The 23054-nt window shown below is 39.2% G+C and overlaps 1 protein-coding gene across 1 annotated transcript in view; it reads right to left on the bottom strand.

The window, feature by feature from the left end:
* Positions 1-22106, bottom strand: part of Cpe (carboxypeptidase E) — a 110212-nt gene extending 88106 nt beyond the window's left edge. Inside the window, exon 1 of the mRNA XM_005329264.4 lies at positions 21547-22106. Within this exon, the coding sequence (XP_005329321.1) occupies positions 21547-21853 (307 nt within the window). The 5' untranslated portion in view covers positions 21854-22106. The remainder of the gene's footprint in view (positions 1-21546) is intronic.
* Between the last annotated feature and the right edge of the window lie 948 nt (positions 22107-23054).

The following is a 23054-nucleotide window of genomic DNA, read 5'->3' as shown; positions in this document are numbered from 1 at the left end:
CATTTAATGTTCTATAACTGGACCTTTTATCAATAAGATTATTATAAAGTTCTATAAACTGGGGTACAATTTAAATGTAATATCATATAGTGTTAGCTAGTATTCATGTGACATCAGGCAACAATATATGTAAATTTTATAAAATGACATTTAAGAAACAAAAATCAACTTCAATACTAGAACACTTTACCTAACATTTCCCCGCCTTACCTGAGATAAGGCTGTGCCTCCCATCTTACTACATGTCAGAATGACTCCAAAGTAGGCCAGACTTCAGCTAAGGTCCAGTACTTTTAATTTAAGGTGAAACTGGCTTTGCTGGATGTTTAAGATCAAGACTTAAAGTTAAATTAAAATGGCCAAGAAAACTAATCTTTGGCTCTGGCTCTCTGAGTCAGTCTGAATCTAGGGAACAGGGAACTTCTCTAAAAAGCTTTGGCCACATAACCTCCTGATCAGGAAGATTAATGAGACCATTGGAGAATGAAAAGCCTGTCAATAGGAGGGTCATTGGAGACAGGAGTCATCCCTGATGCTTCCAAGGGAAGCCACATGGTCAAGCAAGACCTGGACCCATCCTAACATAAATGGCACTAGCAGAACTAAGAAGCTGCTCTCAAGTTCCCCACAAGTGACCCCTATGGGAACTCGGCTGACTCTTAACAATAGATAGAAACAAAGTCAGTTTTGACCAGCTTGATCTTAAACACCTGCCAAAAACAGTTAAACCAAAACATGGTCATTCCTGGGAGTAATGAAGGACAAGAACAGCTAGAAAAGAGGAGACAGCAACTAGGCCAACAGTCTCCATAGGGAATGTTCAGTCAAGTGTGGCCTTGGCTCCTCCCCCTCGCAGGACTCCTATTAGTCCTCTTAACGTTTCTCCTAATAGGACCACGTCTGTTAAATTGCCTACAGAAGTTCCTGCAAGATCAGATACACAAATTCACCAACCAGTCAGTCAATCAACTACTTCTTAAGACTACCAGCCCTGATGCCCAAGACACGCCCAAGGAGTTGACTCATGATCAACTCCTCCAGCTCCAGAGACTCTGCCCCCACGTAAAACCCTCTCTAACCTCTTTTCCATATTTTACAACCCCTCTTTCACTTCCTAGGAATGAGAACTACTCTCCAGCAGATCCACTCTGATTGCTCTGTCTGTTCTACAGCATCCCCACAAGGAAGCATCAAACCTAAACTCCCCACACATCAGATGAGAAGCCACCAGCCAGACGAAGACTGGTAGATCAACTTCACTCATGTGCCTAGGCACAAAAAGCTTCGCTACCTACTTACTTGGGTTGATACTTTTTCAGGTTGGATGGAAGCCTTCCCTACATCCAGGGAAATTGCTGACACCGTTGCCTCCATCCTCATTGAGGGGATCATTCCCAGGTTCGAACTTCCTGCCTCCAACCAGTCAGACAACAGTCCAGCCTTCACTTCTTAGGTTTTTCTCAACTAGTCTCCAAAGGCTTCAACATCATTTGGAGGCTCCACATCCCCCACCAACCCCAATCCTCCAGTAAGATTGAGAGGCCTAATGGCATTCTCAAGAATCATCTCACTAAACTTGCTATTGAACTCAGGCTCTCCTGACCCAATCTCCTGCCGTTGGCCCTCACCTGAATCAGGCAGCCCCAAGGGCCCCCTCAGGCCTTAGCCCCTTTGAGCAACTCCATGGGTGCCCTTTCCTATCAACCAAAGCCTTCCAATCACCCCTCCTCCCCTTGTGTCCTGCCTGCCTAATCTCACACTTCTATGCTAACTCCTAAGGGAACATGCAGAATGGTGCCTTCCTGCACCATTCATTGCCTCAATCCCAGCACAACCACAAACTGAATTGGACCCTCTTCAACTGGGTGACTCAGTCTTACTTCAGGAACTGCATCCTCAATCGTTGGAACCTCGCTGGACAGGACCCCATACAGTCATACTTTCTACCCCAGTGGTGACCAAGCATTTAGACACTCCCCCTGATACCATGTCTCCTGCCTTAAAAAGGCACCTGTTCCAAATGTCCAGTCCTGGACTTCCACCATGCCCTCCAAACTCAAAATTTCTCGCCAACCCTCTTCTTTTACTAATCATTAATCTCTCTCAAGTTTCTATCCCAACCACAGATGGCACTTTAACATCCAAGCAACTTGGCACCAGGATGACACCACCCACTCTCAGTTTACGGGTCAAGGCAATTGCCCTTCCACTGAATTCAACCAAGCCACCTCCGATACTTCCTAGAGTCCCTGCGACAGGACCAATGGCTGATACCAATGATCTCCTCTGCTCAGATATGGTTTGATGCCGTTGACAGCCTATGGCTTCAAGGAACCTTTATGGACTTTGCCCCTTCCAAAATAACTGTCTATAGCCACTGGATGTTATTTTAGGCTGCCCTGGTGTTCCCAGACCTGTTCCCCCACATTCCTCCACGTTCCCTCCTAGGTCCTACGCCGCCCACATCAAGCAGGAAGTAGCCAGACAATTTTACACCACCCCCATGTCACCTAGAAAAACAAAAAAGGAGGAATGTTAGGTGCAGGACAGGCTGAACTAAGTTGTCTTCAGGGAAGGCTGAACAAATGTTAGCTGCAGGATAACCCACGCGCTCAAACTCCCCTCTGTCTGGTCCTTTATCACCTGTGTGCATCAGGTCTGAACACTCAACCCACTCAAGGCTAAGCACTCAACCCCAGCTCAAGGCTGAACACTTAACCCCTCTTGTGCCAACAAGGCAGCTTGCAGACCCAGAGACCCCATTAGATTTGGGCTATAAAAACTCCCTCCTGCCGAGCCCCTCTCTCTTGCTCTTGCTATCTCTGTCTCCCTCCATTGCTTTCGCTCTCCCTTGCTCTCTCTTTCTTCTCTCGCTCTCACTCTCTTTCTCTCTCTTTTCTCTCTCTCTCTCTCTCTTTTCTCCTCTTTTGCACTGCTGCAATAAATATCTCTTGGTTGCTCCGAGTGTTGTGGTCACTTTCCTTTCAAGAAGGAAGAGAGGAGCCAACCTCAGAGGCAGGAAGAGAGAGCAAGGAGGTGTCTAACATACTGTTCCCATGAATTTACTTAAGTGTAGCTATGTATCCACATATTCCACTCTTGGCTTGGCCACTTGGTTTTTCCACAGGTTCACCCATCTGTGATTTCAAACAAATCAATCTTTCTGTGCTTCAGTTTCTCAATATTTTTTAGAATGCGGATAATAATCAGGGTTATGAGGCTGAGTTAAGATTTTAAAGCATGCCTGGTATACAGTAAACATTATCTGAGTAAAAACAAAAATAAAAGAAGTGAATTCATATTTGATTTGTAACATTACGTGACTGTTTTATCTTGAAGCTTTATTTTCTTTGTTTTCTAACTTACCCTATGTTTTAATGATTTTTGTTTCCAGTTGGCTTCATTTTCTCCTTTTATTTCAAATGTTTTATCTTGGTCTGCCTTAATCTTTTTAGCCAGCTTCATTATGTTACTTTCTTATCTGATATTTACAAAATTCAATAGGTCACTTTTTAAGAGCTTTCTCAGATCCAGGTTGTAGGAGATACCCAGAGACTCCAGGCCACAAACCACAGTGGGTCTGAAACCAGCAAGAACTTGTTCAGGGATGTGCTGTAACGTATTCCCAAGGGACCAACTGCCCTACTGTGCCAAGAACAAATTTGATGATCTGAATTGCATTTTTTTATAAAAAGTCTGCTAAACTTGAAATTTCCAAGTTTCACAGCACACACAGTTTTTCCTTTGGAGGAAGGAAAAAAAATGGAACAACTTTAGGGAAACCCCTTTTCGTAAGAAAAAAAGTTGCACAGTGGTCTTAACTGCGTGGATAGAAGTCAGTCTAGTTTTCACTTACTTCAGAGAAGGGAAGTCGGGTATGGTGGCACATGCCTATAATTAGTGCTACTCAGGAGGCTGACACAGGAGAATCCCAAGTTCAGCCCAGCCTGGGAAATTTAGTGAGACTCCTGTCTCAAAGTAAAAAATTTAAAAAAGGCAGAGGATATAGCTCAGTGATGGTAGAGCTGGTGTTCCATCCCCGGGACCAAAAGGAACAAAGAGAAGGGAAGGTTCTTCATTTTAGAATTAGCATAGCCTCACCCCATAAGTGCAAGATTGGGTTCAAAACCATTTCAATGTAAGTTTCTTAAATAATCCCACTTCTGAAGTATTTGGGGCATCTACAAGTCTTATATGTAGCCAATGAGCATGCTCTGAAGTTAAAAAATAAATTACCAACAGTCCTATACAATTCTCTACATGTGAATTAACACATCAACACCTTTGAACTACTTATAATGCACAGAATTTCTAATTTCAAGTTTTACCCTATGCTGACTTTAGTTTCTAGGCTGAATATAGATTTAAAAGGAAGCAAGAAACAAGATCAAAGTTAGTCCACATTCCTTTCATTCTAATCAAGTTTTATGAGAATGTGGAGGTAGACCCTAAAAAGTTATTTTTTTATTGGTGTGCCAAAGAAACAGATGCTGATAAAACGGACCAACCAAGTCATGACCAGTGTTGTTCATTGACCCTCAACGTACATAGAACTCTCCCTCACCTTTTCTTCCTAATCCCACATGTGATTAGGCTCTGGGCCCTCTCTCTTATTGACACTCTTGTTATGACTATACACAGATCAAATGAGGGAGTAAAGCAACAGTGCAAGGGATCCAGACCAATACTCCCACCAGAAATAATATGACAATCAAAAAGAAAGTTATTTCATCCCAAATCAGCTGTAAAATTGTCTCAAGTTTTTTCATTGCCTTATTAGCTCCTTGCCTGATGATAGGTGTACACACCCTCTCACCAAAACATCAGCCTGAATACATTGGAATATTCTACTTACTCATATACTGACTATAAATTTCCAACAGAATTTATCATCTAATCCGTCTGGTAGAATTTCTCACGGGGCAAAAATCCAAACAAAAATTTCACTTATATGTATTTCATATGTATTCTTAAATGCTTACAATCATGCATACTATTTCTGTATAATAATTTAAGGAGAGCCTTTACTCCAAATATAGTTCTTATCTTAATATGTGCCATTTATTAAATATACAATATATCGATAATTCTTAGAGCATTTTCATGTGTATTTTATATAACAGTCTCAAATATAGAATAACATTTTTTGAGAAACTGTGTGCTGATTTTTGGCTTGGAAAACATTCTCAGCAAATACATGATTCCCTATTTAGCACAAATGACTTTCTACACACTGACGTTCATGGAAAAGTGGGAACAGGTCAGCACAGGTACCATTTTTTTAAAAGGAAACCTCACCCAATTTTGGTTATTTATATTCTCCGCTCTAACCTCCAACCACACAACCCATGATTCATTCTGCACGATGCACACAAACCTGGAGTTACCCTTACAAACCACAATGCCCTCCTCCGAGGGCCTCTCCCAGTGTCCATATTCTCCCCCGGGGGGACGAGGATTCCAGGTTGGAATACATAACAGGAACCTTCACTGAGAGTTAAGTCCAGATGGGAGATGCCTGGCTTCTATCCTCCCACCCTGAATCACTTTCATATAATTCTTTCTAGAATCCACTGTGGCATAGAGGGAATCTGATCCCCATTAATAAGTTCTCATAATTGTATGGTGATTTCTGTCCTCCCACGGACAGTCTTAGCTTTTGCCCGTGACTATCTTTCTCTTTTCATTTTTGTTTTTTACTGGAGATGGAGCCCAGGGCCTCGTGCACGCTAAGCACGTGCTCAGCCACCGAGCCACACCCCCAGCCCTTACCAGTCCTATTCTGGAGCAAGATTGAGTCCTTCATCCTACACCACCACCACCCCTCACCCTGTAATCTTCTCCACTAAACATGATGGAGCCTGGTAAATTCTGCTGATGCTCCCATCCAACATTTCTGTTATCCCACAGTTCCCCTTGAGTCCCCATCCCTTCAGTCTTTCTCTCCCTCTGTGACTCCCCACAGCCTCTCTTTTCATTCTATTTAGCTAATTCCTTAGCCCTGAAGGCCCAGCCCTCCAAAGAGTTCATCAGAGCCATCTTCCAACAAAAGCTTGTTTCTTCCTAGAGAGTCGATTTTGCTGCCAAGAAAAATAACATTTTCTTCGGGTGCTTATGGTATGCGAGAGTGATTTATGTCCATCCTTTCCTGACTTTTCACTACCCCAGGCCCTGGTCCATCCCACTCTGGCACAAGCGTCGCCATCCACAGCCCACAGGTCAGGAAGCTCTGCTCGAAGGAATGGAAAACATACTGATAAGTCACATTCCAGGAAACTCTCTCCGACGGGTCCACACAAACAGTTCACAGCCACGTCAGAAACATTTGTGTTCATTCTCCTCTGTGTACATGACAGTAGACCATGCTCTGAAAACAATACCCAACCGAACACCAGGAAAGGAATTCCAGGGATCCGAGGCTTCCCAACCTCGTGCAGGTCATTGAATCTCTCTCTGAAGCTCAGTTTCATCATCTATAAAATGAGAGTTATTCCTTCCAGCTAGGAAAAAAAAAATCTATAATTCTAATGTTTCACAATTCTATGGAACACTAATGAAGATTGGTTTCAACATTAGGAGTGATTCAAAATAAATTTACCCTAATCAAAAACCTATAATTGGAAAAATTAGTTAAATACTAAATATTTCCACATAGTGAATTTCTCTCCCCAAAGCATCTGACAAACTATATGATCATTATTCAAGTGATAGACAAATGCAGCTGGATGGATGCTCTAAAGCAGCTGCCAATTCGCAGAGAAAAGCTGTGGACTGGATTTTCCTCCAGAAACTCAATACATCACTTTCGTTGTTGTTCTTTTTGTTTGTTTGTTTGTTTGTTTTGGTTGTCGTTGTTGTTTTGTGTTTGTTGCTATGTTATTCAGACTGGCCTTGAACTTCTGGGCCCAACTGATCTTCCTTACCTCAGCCTTCCAAGTCAAGAAGCGCAAGCCACAGCACCCAGCACCCAGCACTAAACATGGTGCTTTAATTGTATAGTCGAAACAGAACACAAATTGAGCATCTTTTTACTCAGTGACTTACTAAGGAGTCTTCAATAATAACTACCTAGGAAATAATGTTGGTAACTAATTATTGCTTACTATACTACAATATATATTTAATATAATTATGTTTATAATTATACACCATAATATAGGAAAATAATATGTAATATAATCATATTATAGTATGCTCTTTATTTGAATATGTATAAATAAAATATTGATATACTCTCTATCCCAAATAGTCTTACTATCCTGATGAGGGAAATTGACCCCCAAAGGACAACAACCCCAACATTTTATTCTCACATTAATGGAATATAATTAGCTGGTATAATCTGTTTTGAACACTTATATATGTCACCACGTTGAGGACAATGAAGAAAAACACACAAGAAGCATTAATGGTCTTCTACTGGCAGAATGAAGTTCTCTTTTACTTTACAGATTTTATTCACCTTTTAAGTCCTACTCAAATCCCCAGCTCCTTTTGAAAGACCTACTTTCTCTCTCCCTCTCCCTCTCCCTCTCAGCTCCAGTAGAAAAAGATTCAATACCTCCCTACTAGGTACTTGGTAAAACACTGCTGCCTGTTTCTCCTTTTTGAAACACGTCTTCAAATTTACAGAATGTCACTCATGTGGTAAGCACTTAGTTATTATTCTTAGGTAAGAACGTCAGAACTACAAATATAATAACACATTCAGAAATGAAAGACACAGTATTTTATTTACTGCCCTCTACTACTCAGAGTTTGATTTCCAAACGTGAACTAGTATTTCCAAACATCAGGTAAATGAATGTCTTTATATTTTTCTTCGTGATCTGTCCAATTAGGGTGATTTATACCTATGAGTTGTTAAAAGGGCCCTTCTTATAATAAAGAATTCTTATGACCCTGGTCTAAGAACTAAGAACATCATGGAAAATGTGGCATGGTTTAAAAATGAGAGCCTTCTTGGCTTTTTGGAAAAGTTGGCCAAAGTGTGAATGTTTTCCTTATGCTACTGTCTTTATAGAGTCCATAAAAACATTACCTGCATCCAATGAATTTTTGAGAAAATACCAGTAACTCTCAGCCTTCTGTACATTCATTCAAGAAAAACATTCCCATTTATTCTCTCTCCCTGTCTACAAAGGTCACAGAATTGTAGCAACCAACACTTTCAGCTTCGACATTAAAACAGCAAATAGCAACAAAAATACAAGTTCTTAAATACTTATGAAAAATATCTTCAAACTCACACTAAATTGTTGCTCCTTAAAGCTACATGTAATTTTTTAAGATACAATTTGTGAAAACTGAAATAGAACTGAAGCAGAAAGGAAAATGTTAAACTATTACAAAGTGCCTCCAACTCCCATCTATTCAACAGTCTGAATCAACCATAAAGAATGCACCCAGAAGTCTAGAAATAATGGAAAAGGGGTCTCAAAAATGCTACAAACAATTATTACATAGTTCATGGTTTGTTCTGTTAGAGTAAAGCCCGGGGCTGTCCTTAATCTACAACACACTAATTTAGACACAAATACATTTCATAGAGTCTTTTAATGATGTGTCTCCTGATGGTCCATAGTGACCAGTGGAGAGCAAATTAGGAGCTGCAATGAGTTTAAGAAGTGCATAAAACTAGATTTAACTCATAAAAACATTAAGCTCAATTAATTCCAGATACTACAATGGACAGCAGAACACTGGAACCAACCAAAGACATGTTATGTGCTTTAAGGAGACATTTCCAAGAAATATTTAACCCAGATGCTATTCTAAGTTGAAAAAAAAATATGTGAGGAAAGCTTGTACAACCCTTTTCTACATTGACACGTAGAAGGATGCATTTTTATAGGATATTTTGCATGTTTAACACCACCAACATTTTCTGCAACTCATGCATTTAAAATCAAGAAATAGCAAAAAAAAAAAAAAAAAAAAAAATTTCAGAAGAAACCTCCCTACTTTAAGAATTGAGCTCTGAGGGCTGGAAATGTAGCTCATCAGTAGAGTGCTTGCTTAACTTGTTCAAAATCTTAGGTTCAATCCCTAGCAACATTAAAAAAAAAAAAAAAAAAAAAAACTTGAGCTCTGAAACACTGCATGCAGAAACCAATGTTCAATGCAAGTTTTTGTGATGTCCTGAAGAGTGACTTATGTGACTATTGAGAATTGTAAATTAATTTGTTTTTTTTAAATAATACTCAACTTACTGGGTTGTAAATTGTAAACTCAGAATCTTAGTTATTCCATACGCAGTTAAGTTCTGTTTACAACTCTTAATACTCTATGAAGAAATTTGGCAGATTCTCTATTCACCTTAAAAGGAGATTTCCTTTTCAGTTAATCAAAGTGTTTTAAATGTTTTAAATTCAATGCACTCAATTCTATTAAACATGACATGGTTTAAAAGTACTTAAAATTCTAACTACATACATGTTATTTCTAAATTCCCTTGAAATTAAAGATTTTTTTCCCCAAAAGGAAAACAACATGTCAGGGTACACAGTTTTAGAACTACCTGCCCAAGGATAATGGAGGGCTGGGAGTGGGGAGGAAAGCTGGTACTATTACTATGTTCTATCACTACTTCATTTTCAAATTGAATTAGAACCAGAAATTTCCTCCCAGGTGACTATATGGCTAACTTTAATTTGCATTTTTTTGGCTCTTAAAATATTTATTTTTTAGTTATAGGTGGACACAATGTCTTTATTTTACTTTATGTGATGCTGAAAAGATAGAACCCTGTGCCTCAGGCATGCTAGGTGCATGCTCTACCTCTGAGCCACAAACCCAGCCCATTAAAACGATTATTTTCCATCTCATTCAAAAAAATTTTTTTTCTTCCTTTTCATTTTCATCCTCTTTGCTAGGACTACATAAGTCTTACAAATATTAAGATGATATTCCATAAATGTCATTAAAAGTCACTCATGGCCTTGACCCTTCCTTTACAACTTCCAGGTTTGTCCTCCTGATAACTGGAAGCCCTTAGTACCTTGGTTCTCTTATAAGAAAGCAGCCAGAATGATGTGGCTCAGCATAGAACAAGGACCCATGTCTTAATAAGCAGCAGATCCGGAGGCAACGCAGAGCCATGGCTCTATGTAGAAAGGACCAGAATAAGAAACAGGACCAGCCTAGGGTAGAGGGTTAACAGAGGACCCTGTTGGGATATGAGAGTCAGGCACTGTGGCAGAGATGACCCACTTCTCTTCCAGCTCCCAGGAAAGGAGAACAGGACTGTTCACTGATATACTATTTGGCCTGCAGGTGCAAGAAGAGGTATGCTTGCTCACCCTCAGTTAAAGATATGGCAGAGTATCTGTATATCCAACAAGTGCGTCATTCATTCTGAAGTGCCTCTTTATTCATTCATCAGTTCATGGAGAGCTTACTACAGACTCAGCAGATACACTGGATAACACACAGCAAAATGTGTAGTCAGTATCTAGGTTCCAGGAGAGGGCAGACAGGTTAGGACTTCTCCTCTTAAGAAATGGGAGGAGGGGCTGGGATTGTAGCTCAGTGGTAGAGCCCTTGCCTAGCATGTTTGAGAGGCTTTGGGTTCGATTCTCAACACAACATATAAATAAATAAAATCAAGGTCTATGGACAATTTAAAAGTTAAAATAAAAAAAGAAAGAAACAGGAAGATACATCACTTTATCATTTGGCAACTTGGAAAATGAATCACCAATGTTACAAAAAAATATGTCCTGAATTTAATTTTAAGTCTGATTCTCTCTAGATGTTTTGACTTGCTCATGTATTCCTTTAATGACATTTGAAGAAAGTTTATTTGCCAGGTGTTTTTAGAAAATTTAATCCATAAATGATTATAAGTTCCACAATCTTGCAGAAGTTTTAGTATGTTTGGCTAAGAAATTAGCAAGAAGGATGGTCCTCCAGAGAGAAGGAAAACTACAGAAAGCAATATTCAAATCATGAACTGTAAATGAATTTACAGCCATGTTTTTGAAGCCTCGTTTTACAATTATGATTTTGTCAGAAATGAATATGAAAGTGTTAAGGACATCAACTAGAAGAAATGAGGCTCTTTTAGGTACGGATAGCCTGTCCCTGTCTGATACCAAGATGTGCCTATATTAAGACTTGTTTCTTCTGGAGCTCCATAGAACCTCTTGAAAATAACCCCCTTAAAAAAAAAAAAAAAAAAAAAAAAAAAAACAAGCTCCTTGAGTAACCTCTCTCAGAGTATAACTATCCTTAGTACGCCTACTAAATAACAAAAATTCATGTGCATGTTTGTACGGAGGAAATTAAGATCATCCTGACAAGATCATCTTTTCAAAAGAAAAAAATTTATGTGTTTGACTTTTGCTGGTTCGTTTGTTGCAGTGCTGGTAATTGGACATTGGGCCTTGCATGTGCTAGGCAAGTGCCCATCCACTGAGCTACATCCTCAGTCCCTGTTTGTTTGTTGTTGTTGTTTTTTAAGCACTTCCACAAAAGAAAAGTTCTACATGCATCAAGTTCTTATAAATAAGTAAATATATATATATATATATAATTTATTTATTTATATATAAAATTCCTTACACATGACAGATACAGAGCTACCATTAATACAGGACCAAACTGGAGGATGCTTCTAGAGATGAACAGCTATGGATAAAAGGTTGGCAGTAAATGTGTTGAACACATCCCATGTGCTTATAACTCAAGTTCTTTAGACAAAAGCCTGCCAATTAACACGCAGAGCCATTCTTCCTTCATTATCTTAATAACCACAAAAGAGTAGGAAAGCTACAGGGAGGGAAGAGGAAAAAAAAAAAAAACATGGAACCACTTTAATATTCACTACACTCTCCATACCTACTCTAGAGGGTACCCAGTAAGCATCTTCACAAAAACAAAGGCAATTCAAGCCCAACTACTTAAAATCCTGGTAGAATATCTGACCAAATTTGGAGAAGACAATAATAGACAAAAAAAAAAAAAAAAAAAAGAAAGAAAGAAAGAAAAGAAAAACTTCCTGAAAGAAAAGCACTTTGAGAAAGAACTTTTTAGAAATAATGAGCTGGGGATGAGGCTCAAGCGGTAGTGAGCTCGCCTGGCATGCGCGGGGTGCTGGGTTCCATCCTCAGCACCACAGAAAAATAAAAAAAAATAAATAAAGATTTTGTGTCCACCGAAAACTGAAAAATAAATATTAAAAAATTCTCTCTCTCTCTCTCTCTCTCTCTCTCTCTCTCTCTCTCTCTCTTCTCTCCTCTCCCTCTCTTATTAAAAAAATCTATATGTGTATATAGTATTTCAGTATATATAGCTACACGTTTTATCCTTCATATGTCTAACTGGTATTCACATGAGAACTATCTATTATATTTTTATTGTTTCAGTATTTTTGGAAAAGTGAATATAAGTCTTGAGAATATGCATTTAGCAAGCTGATTTGTCTTTGTACAAGCTTTCTAAAGGTCCTGTTGATTTGCCAGGTTAATATAGTTTTTGAAAGTATGCAAAATTAATTCTAATGATGCTGATTTTACTGAGAATCTGGCTTAACATTTACTCAGTTCCCACAATGAATAAAACCGATTTCCTTTACTAGTAAACTTAAAAAAGGAAAATTTGTGCTGAGCAATGTCACAATTTGAGACAATGAAAACAATTTCAATAGCACTGTTGTATTTTAAAATCAGATGTCCAACACTGCCCCTAAAACACAAAAAGGACAAATTTTTTTTTCTTTGGCAAATGTCTACATTTTCAGTAGTTTCCTCCATACATGCTGTCATCATATTTGCTACATCAAGAAAGGAAGGGGAAAACATTTCACCCTTGCATCTATATGCAGCAGACATTTTGCAGAATCAAGACATGCACCCACTGGTTATACAGTATTCAAACTAATTGCACCCACTATAGAAGAGTGAATCCAAAGCAAGAAGTGAAATAACACATCCCAAGATATGTGAAGGCATTGCCTCCAACGGTGACTGACAGATCAACTAAAATGGCAACCGGGCATCATGGTATGGGCCTTGTATTTCCAGGGATTCAGGAGGCTGTTTCAGGAGGGCTGCTAGCCTGAGGCCAACCTCGGCAATTTAGCAATACCCTGTCTCAAAATTAAAAATAAAAAGGGCTGGGATGTAGCTCAGTGGTAGAGCACTCCTGGGTCCAATCTCCAGGAAGAAAGAAAGAAAGGGGGGGAGGGAGAGAGGGAGGGAGAGAGAGAGGGAGAGAGAGAGAGAGAGAGAGAGAGGAAAGAAGGAAGGAAGGAAGGAAGGAAGGAAGGAAGGAAGGAAGGAAGGAAGGAAGGAAGGAAGGAAGGAAGGAAGAAGGGCATACATATAATGTGTATTCATTAAATATTCCCTAAATTAATTCAAAAGTATTACTCATATTAACAAAGGCCAACATTTTCTTTTTACCCCTGAAAGCTGATTTCAATGTGGAATGCCACATAGCAATATTTTACAATGGTTACTATAAAAGGTTGTCTTAGAAATTACTCCTTGGCTAGATAAAAGAAACAGAAAAGGGTTATTAAAATACTGGTTGGATAACAACCCCAAATTTATCATTTCATTATTGAAATTTTTCATGGTCAAGGGTTATGATTTAAGAAAGTTGTTGAACTTAGCTCTAGATATAGTTCCTGGGGGAAAAAAATTATACAACCACAGTGAATAACAGCTGCATAGCCAAGAAAAGATTTTCTGGATTTAAATATTTAGATGATATAGGGAAAGAAACTAGGTTAGGTCCAACTAAAAAGCCTCACTTCAGGATCAGAACACATGAGGAGCTGCCTGCGGTGAGCAAATAAATGAAGTAATCATTTCTCCCAATTACCTTGACATGCATAACCTCAGCAAGGGAATTTTAGCAACCTGAATTTAAGTTAAAAGTTTTCTTTAGGCTCATTTAAAAAAATAAATGATCTACATCCATTTTTTAAAATAACCAGTCTTGTTTGGAATGTCTTAAGATGAAGGGTCTTATTTATTTTATTTATTTATTTATTTGTTTGATATAGTGATTAAACCCAGGGACACTTAACCACTGAGCAACATCCCTAGCCCTTTTTCTATTTTATTTATAGACAGAATTTCACTAAGTTGCTGAGGTTGCTTTGAACTTGCAATCCTCCTACCTCAGCCTCCAAAGCCGATGGATATACAAGTATGCACCACCATGCCTGGTGGTTTTTTATTATTGTTACAGAACTATGATGCTTTATAGTGTTTTATAGTTAAACAGGTTTCTGTAAAAAGCAAAATATTGACTAGCAGTGGAAAATTGTTCCAGGGTGTATTATCACAATTAACAAGTTTATTTTTGTTTAAGAGTTGGTCAGTGATACTCTACATATGCCACCTTATCCTGCAAAGATTACTTATTTGGCCATAGGTAGCTCATTTGAAATAATAAAATGCACTGGAAACATAAATGAGCTGTCCTCTTTGCCCACGTTTTATTAGAAAGAGCTGACTGTTATTAGAAAGAGCTTGCAAAACACCATATCATGAATTTTAAAAGAAACATTTGCAGAGCAATGAACCCAAGGCAATTCCTATAATTAATGGGAAGAGAAGGAAGGAGCACATTTAAACATGTTGTGTATTTAGGGTTGTTTAGTCCATTGGTTTGAATACCAATTTGAATACCATTTCATGAGGAAAAGGAAATTTAAGACCTGGAGACACATGACTTCGATTTTCAAAACAAGCACACACGGGCTGGGGTTGTGGATCAGTGGTTGAGCACTTGCCTCACAAGTGTGATGCACTGGGTTTGATTCTCAGCACCACATACAGATAAATGAATAAAATAAAGGTCCATCAACAACTAAAACATTTGTTTAAAAAGAAAACAGGCACACAATTTTAGCATGCAACACTAACAACTCAGATTTTTTTTTTCCAGTACTAGGGATCAAACTCAGTGCATCTTACCCCTAAGAAACATCCCTAGTTCTTTTTTATCTTTTATTGTGAGACAATCTCCTTAAGTTGCTGCAGGTCTTGCTAAATTGCTGAGGCTGGCTTTGAACTAGCCCTGCTCCTGCATCAGCCTCTGAGTCTGGCTGGGTGGGTGCCACCAACCCAGCCTCAGGAAGATTCTTTAAAGATTGAATTTCACTAAATAAATTTCGATTGATTATCTTTAAAACTTGGATTTAACATTTAAAAAAGAGCTTAACTGTCTAAAATGTGTGAAGAATGAGGAAGCCAAGAGGTAGTGTCTCCTGCTGGTGAAGCTATTACAGATAACAAACAAAGCAAGTGCATCCCTGAAACTTGAGAAGACAGTAGTTGGTGCATTTCTCTTTTATGCAAACCTAGATTGAACACAATTAGGTATGAGCATACACATGGGGAAAATAGCACTTATCTCCTTTTTTGTTATCACACTTCTGGCAGGCTAACACGAATAATGTCAACATCGACCTTCATCATGGCTCTGTTTTATCATATGCATTTTTATCTGTTTGAGAAATTGCATTTATTCAATAAATATTCACTGAATGACAACTATGTCCTAAGCATAGTATCACATTTGTGATACAGAAACAAAATGCAATCCTTTAGCACAAACTTATAATCTATTGAAGGAACACACACACCAAGAGTGGAAAGGGCCAGATAGAGGTAACAATAACTGCCACCACACACTGAATTAAAAACTTCATATTTAACACCTCACTTAATTACCACATCATATTCTTTCCATAGATGATACACTTAGGACTTATGAGAGAAATCGACTTTCCCAAGAGCTCTCAGTTGAAAATATGAACCAGGATTTAAACTTATGGCCCCTGACATCAAAATCTATACTGTATACCTTTACCATATGGTGCTCCAAAGAACAACAACCAAAAAAAAAAAAAAACTACAAAGGAAAAACCCCAGTTAACCGGTATCTAAGCACTTTCATTGTAAAATTTTTTAGGAAAATAAGTTAAGAGTTAGATTGCCAATAAAAATGCTCAAATCATCCGAGATCTATTTAACTACCTAAAGTAACAACCAGAAAGACATTCTCAGATAATGATGAACATTTGGTTCCTATGAAGCAAAATAGAATGTCAAAGAGGGAGAAGAGAAGGAATGTCCCACATTTTAAAAATTGGTAAAAGACAAACATTTGTGTGCAAGAAAATAGTATTAGCAGGGAAGAACACTTTTAGAGTTGTCAACCAGGTCTGTGCAACACCATCCTAAGAGGTGAGCAGATGTCTTAGGATGACATCGGCAACAGCTCCTAGTCTAAATAAAAGCCCATGGAACACATTTTGCAAAGCAACTGAAGTGAAGAAAAGTCGTTACAAATTAGCCCATCTTACTAATAATTAGATGCAAGCAACTTCATTAGATTCTTTTCTATATCCTGTATTACTTGGGCCTCACAGCAATCCTGTGAGGTAAAGTTTTATAGATGGGGGGAAATGGTAAACAGGATTTAAAATCAGGAAGCCACTTAACAAGAATAGAATTGGAATGCATTGGTCTAACTTTAATCCTGTCAATCAAATTGTTTGTCCTTGCCCCATAGCCTCAAAATCATGCTCTGAATTAAATGAATATATCTTAGTGTCTACTGTACATAAATCATATTCTAGCTGTTTTTAGGTGGAGGAAGAGGAGGAGAAGGAGGAGGAGAAGGAGGAGGAAGAAGAAAAGACATTCTTTGTCCTCCTGAAGAGCCTGCTAGAGAATTGCCAAATGAATCCTTAATAACATGATGATCAATAACAATGGGTTAATCCTGTATCTCAAGGTAGGATGATATTAGTTTCATGATAAGCTCCTTTAAAAAAGAAAGAAAAGATTTTATTGTCAAAGAAAATTGGAAAGCACTGCATTATATCCATCTAACATGGAAATTTGGAAATATCTGTTAGCATATTTTTTAATATTTTTATTAATTGTTGACAGATCTTTATTTTATTTACTTATTTATTTATATGTGGTGCTGAGGATCGAACCCAGCGCCTCACACATGCTAGGCAAGAGCCTACCACTGAGCCACAACTCCAGCCCCATGTCTGTTAGCATATTAAGGACTATAATGAATTTTGTAAAATATAAACGTATTTCTTTGTTTACCTAATACTTACCAAATCATGCTAAACTAATGTTCTATTGAATACACTCCAGAAAAGCTGGGTTAATATGTCACCCCTTACAGGGCTCTTTTGTATTTCTTAATAATGCCTTTTCCTAAAGGTGGGGTTTTCACCCCTTATGGTAAACCAAGATGGCAAATGATTCACGGACCACCTCTCAAACCAGTTTCATAGAAAGTCTCTTCTTTTGTCTGAGCCCAGGATATAAAGATAGGGACCAATCTAGTTTCTCCTCTCTTCCATTAGCCAATCACAAGTCAATCAAGAACCTCACTTCTGGCAACACTGTGGTGACTCATTCGGGTCTAAAAATAACTCTTGACCATGTGCGGTTTGATCGAGATTCTCCTTCAGAATCTAATATCTATCTTCACATACTGTAAAATGTTACTTAGTTATAATATTTCACATGAATACATCCTAATCTGTTAGGAAAAGAGGCCACACAAATAATTAAAATTTCCATTTCTTTTTTTCAAGTTGTATAGAAATTTTTCCAGCATTAAATGTTCCATCACAATATTTGGCAAATACATACTGGCATTCACACGCTTTAAATTTCAACAGATTTGTTGGGGGAATGGGTCCAAAATAATCATTCCAATCTCTGAGAAAGGAAAATCCATGCTCTAAAGAATGTGTTTAAGATAGCATTTCAGCTATAAATCAGATTTACTTCCAAGAAGCAATCTTGAACTACATGTGAAAGAATCAATGTTTTAAACAAAGGAGTCTTAACTTGTATTTAACTCTGATAGGAAAGTTCTGGAAATACAGATTTCATTACTTAGACATAAATTGATAGATGTTTCTTTTATGAGTATTTCAGACAAACATCAAGCTGACTCCTATGGTGTTGAGACAATAGGTATAGATATTCCTCCCTCGTGCATTAAAAAGGGAATTTTCTTTCCCTTTTGATGACTTCAAATGTTGAATATCTGAGAGAATCATTTTCAGAAGATAAGTTCAAGTTCACCGCACAGCGTATACCAAACAAAGAGATCATTTCTTTCAACTAAGGAAGATAACTGGTGGTTTTAACAAACATCTGGCCACAAATTGCTAATCTCACCAAGTGAACCTCTTGCAGGTTTGATTGCAGGGAGAGGCACTTCAAGTTTATGTTGTTTTGTTTTGTTTTGTTAGAGTTCTTCTACTATTCTACCTAAATCCTTAGAAAATAGCTAGGTTCTTGTCCTTCTCCTCCTTCTTCTTTTCTTTATTTTTTTTTCTTGCCATTCTAGGCAAGTGCTCCACCACTGAGCCACATTTCCAGCTCACTACTTTTTTTTTATGAATTCCGAAAAAGAATTTAGATTAAGAAAACTAACAAACTCCACACTTCTCTCTTGCTAGAAAATAAAGTATAACACAACTTCATCAGAGTTTTAGTCAAGTAAACGAAATGAAGTTAAACACTATTTCCTAAAACTGAATCAAAAATGTTATTTTGAACAAACCAAAGGGGGGGGGCATCTATAAGGGAAAAGTAGTTGAGGCAGTTGCTGTCTTTCCAGAGCTATCTGAGCAACACTGGGGTTTAGAAATTTCAGTAATCTGCACCCTTCTGGCCTTCTGTTCATACACTCTTCAAAAACCCAGTCCTCCAGCCTAGTGTCCCTAAACTGCTTTCTCCAGTCTTCTCTCAGCTGTTCTTACACCCTACACACCTTTTATGTTGTCAAACCTCCAATTCTCCATTCTCACAAGGTCAAGCACTATCTTCTAGACAATCCATGGAACTTGACTCACCTTGAGTACACATTGTGCTTTTTTTTAAATAAAAAAAAATAAAAAAAAAAAAAATGTGTTGAGCATGGTGGCACGTGCTTATAATCCCAGTGATTTGGGAGACTGAAGCAGGAGGATCCAAAGATCAAAGCATTTTGTATAGACATGTTGTATTCTATTAGTAAAGTAATACCTGAACTTCAATTAATTTAGTGAGAGCCTATCTCAAAATAAGAAATAAAAAGAACTGGGGATGTGGCTCCATGATAAAGCATCACTGAGTTCAATCCCCAGTACCAAAACACAAAACAAAAACACTGTTTTTGTATCCCCTATCTTAGACTAGATATGGATATTTCTTTTTTATTTCTTAAACTAGATCAATCTAAAAGGAATTTGAAGGCCATTAAAGAAGGATGGATGTTTTCTTTATTCAAAACTTCCTAAAAAGTTAATTCACAAAAGAATTATCAAAGTTTTATACCAATCAGATCTCTACATTTACTAGTAGCCTACAGATATCTAGCTTACTTACCCTCATAAAGGGGGAGCAGAGGGGAAAATCATCCTGTAGTGTTTTAGTGTTAGTTCATAAGTTTTTTATTTTTAAAAATGCAATGGACATTTTGTATTCTATTAGTAAAGTAATACCTGAACTTAAAATTAAGTTTCCTGCATTTAATAAAGAATTGTAAAGCACATATTATACAACATTTTTAGTATCTTTGTAAATGAAATGAGAAATAAAACTTTTTTTAAATACTATGTTGCCCAGATATTGACTGGTCATTTTTCTTTTTTATTTGTTCTTTGTAGATATACATCAATGATCATTTTTCTATGATAATGTTGAGTATTTTTCCATAATGTGTATTATTTCTAATGTATATTCAGTCCCACTGTGTGCCATACCCTAACTGGGTGCTGGAGACAGACCCTACCTCACAGAGCTTGCAATCTACAAGAAAGATCTGCAAATCTTGCTGGACTATCTATTCATTCCAGATATTCAAGCAAAAGAATCATTATATTCATTTTCAAAAGCATATTATCTCCTTACAGCATTATCACTTATAAATTTTATTTCTAATTTTGAAACAAGACAAGATAAACATTAACTTTCACATAATCTCTTTGAAATAATAATGTATCAAACTCTAAGAAGCAATTTACAAAAAAAGTAAAATAACAAAGGGTTCTAATTAAGTAAGTAGGAAGCAGGAGAATCAAAAATATTTAGATTAGCTTTAGTTGTCTGGGATGTCTTGGCTTTGGTTATTTGACTTAGGTGAAAGTGAGTCATGACATTAATTTTTTTCTTTGTGTTCAGATAGCAGTATCAAACTAATTTTCCAAATTTCCAATTCTACATGCTGAATTCTGCCAGAGTACATTGTATTTAATGTTTTCTGGGGCCTCATTTCAGGATTTTGAGAGCAAATTTATTCAGGAATTATTTGAAGGTAAGAAATATTTTTGTTTACATTATTTGAAGGTAAGAAGTATTTTCTAAAGATTTATTTTTGATGAAGCCATATGCTACACAAAATCAAAATGTTTCTATTGGTCACAAATTTCAATCCCTTAGTTTGGTTCTCATATATCATTATAAAACTATTCTGGCACTGCCTTAAGAATGGTTAGCCTATTTTTCTTGCTTTCTTTGTCATTAAAAAATAATAAAGCATTGAGTGCTGATATCATTGGTTCAGATTACCTTTATTCTCAGAAGGAAGATCAGGCCTACGTCATTTCCAAAAAAGCAGAAAAAAAAATTTTTAAAGCTCCAACACATTTTAAATACCTCTTCACTAATACTAAATGAACGGCATTTAACATAAATTAAGATATGCTTTAACCTACTCTCAAGGAAGGTGCATACGATCAGTATCTGGGAACAACATTTGGAATAAAATCCAGTCACAAACTATTCATTCCAACGTGGTTAAAGCAGAGAAAAATGGACTATTCCTTTTTCCTTAAGTCATGTGCAGTTTCAAAATCTGAAAGCTTGTCAGAGACCACTTTTCCACCCTACTAGGAAGAGCTGCGTGTCTGAACAACCACGGCCCCAGATTGGCAATATCCTTAAAATTCCTGAGCATCCAAAGCAGTGAGTGTGCCGAACACGGCGCGTACAGGTAGAGATGGAGACGCCGAGCCCACAGCACCCAATAAACTGATGCTCTGGAAATTCGGCAACAAATGATAAATGACTTTTCCCGGTTTTCTCTAAAACCCCGCCCTCTGCGCCCTGTCTTTCCACTCCTGTCTGTAAGGACAGGCAGCCGCCTTCCTGAGGACTCGCAATCAGTCCTTGGGGTGCTTGATACAGCTGTAAGAGTGGCCGCCGGGTTGGCGCGCACGGGGATTTGCTGGCTCGGTACTCTTGTCCCCCACCCTCTCCAGCCTCTCTCTCTCGCTGGGGCTCACCCAACAGTGGCCGTCAGGGCTGTGCTGGTGGCTTGGGGCTGGGGGGATGGGCGAGGGGGACAGAGATTAGGCTCCCGGCCATCCGCAGCAGTCTAGGTCCGATTCTTCCCCATTTCCAGCCGCCTTCTGCTTCCTACCTACGCTAGGTAGCACCCCTTACCAGGAGGCACCCCTGGGCCCACCTTTCCCTCCGTCCCCCACCGCCACCAGTCCCACCCTCTGCCGCCCTCCGGGACGCCTCCAGCGCTGGCAGGGGGCATCGCCCTTACCAGGCTCGTGGACCCCAGGGTTGTCGGACAGCTCGATGACCAGGAGCTCCCGACCCTCGAAGCTGCGCCCCACCGTGTAGATCCTGCTGATGGCGGTGCACTGCAGCCACACGGACACCAGCGCCTCGCGCAGCTCGGGGTAGCGGTGGTACTCGAAGGAGATGCCGTCTTCCTGCTGCAGCCTCCGGCGCCGCCTCATGCCCGCCGCGGGCGCCCCGGGCTCCTGGGCTTCGGCACCCAGCAGCCACCCGCAGGCGGCCAGTGCCACGCTCAGCGCCAGCAGCGCCCTGCCTCGTCGCCCGACCATCGCCGCGCTCCGCCGCCGGCCGTGCCTTCCTGCCCTGGCGGCCTCTTTTGTCTGCCCGGCTCCGGGTTTAGCTGGCAGGCGCTGCGCGAGCGGCGACAAGTTCCGCACCCGCCTCGTGTCGCCTCACCTTCTGCGCTGAATGAGTGTCACCGCGCGCTGGGGCCGCCCAGAGGAGAGGGGCGACGCGGCGGCTCTGCGGGCTGCACTACTGGCCGCCGAACCCAGGGGAGCTGCAGGAGAAACCACTGCAGTCGGGGGGGCCGGCCGAGAGAGCTGCAGCCGGCGCGCGTCGGGGAGGGCAGCGGGCTCTGTCTGTGGGCTCCAAACCTCGGCCAAAGCCGAATGGAGCCTGGGGCAACCCAGGTGACACGACAGCGTAGGTCTGGGCTCCCGGACGTTGCTGTCATTGAGAAAACCGTGACCCGTGACACTGCACGTGGAATATAATTCTTGGATTGTTAGTGGAACCTTTTAAAGAAACATCTATTCCAAGCAGAACGGGGTTTCCATCTTGATGCATTAGAGAATTAGAGAGTATTCCAGGAAGAAAAAGAACAGAAAGGAAGTGTTAGGAGCCACTTGCCTTCTCTTCCTGAAGCATCACTGTATCAATAATCGAAATACAAACCCAAGGGTGGGGATTTCATTTCTAGCAAGGCCTGGCTAGAAACCAGAACATCAACATCGTGCACTTTGATTAAAGATTTAAAAGAATAGAAATGCTTTCTACCAATTTGCAGCTACTGTCTTTAATTGTATTTATGCACATTCTCGCAGAGGGGGAAAATGAGAATGTCATTTGGCAGTGCCTGTAAGAACATCGTCTATAAACACCCCCCTGGGAAAACAAATACAGCTCTGCTGATGGCTTAGACAAAAGATTTAGTTTGGCATTAAGATTACATCCTGATATAGCGAAAACTGATTATGACTTGCCACCTCCAATCCTTTCACAAATTGTAAAAATGTAAGAATCATTTACAGCTTTAAATATGCAGTCTTAGGTAGGATTTATATTCATGGACCATGTCTGGAACAGATGTTACCCTGTAGAGGTTGCCTTTTATATTTAAGAACAGCACAAACCCGAATAAATAAATAATCCATTGGCAATTGCAACCAAGAAGAAAAACTGGACCCTAGATGGGTAATTTTTTACCTTAAGAAATTTTTTTCTAAGCTTCCTCTTTCCTCATCTGTC

This window comes from Ictidomys tridecemlineatus, chromosome 14 (assembly GCF_052094955.1).
Source record: "Ictidomys tridecemlineatus isolate mIctTri1 chromosome 14, mIctTri1.hap1, whole genome shotgun sequence".
NCBI classification, from domain to species: Eukaryota; Metazoa; Chordata; class Mammalia; order Rodentia; family Sciuridae; genus Ictidomys; species Ictidomys tridecemlineatus.
Note: the sequence above shows the minus strand (reverse complement) of the source record. Positions and strands in the feature narration are given on the sequence as shown.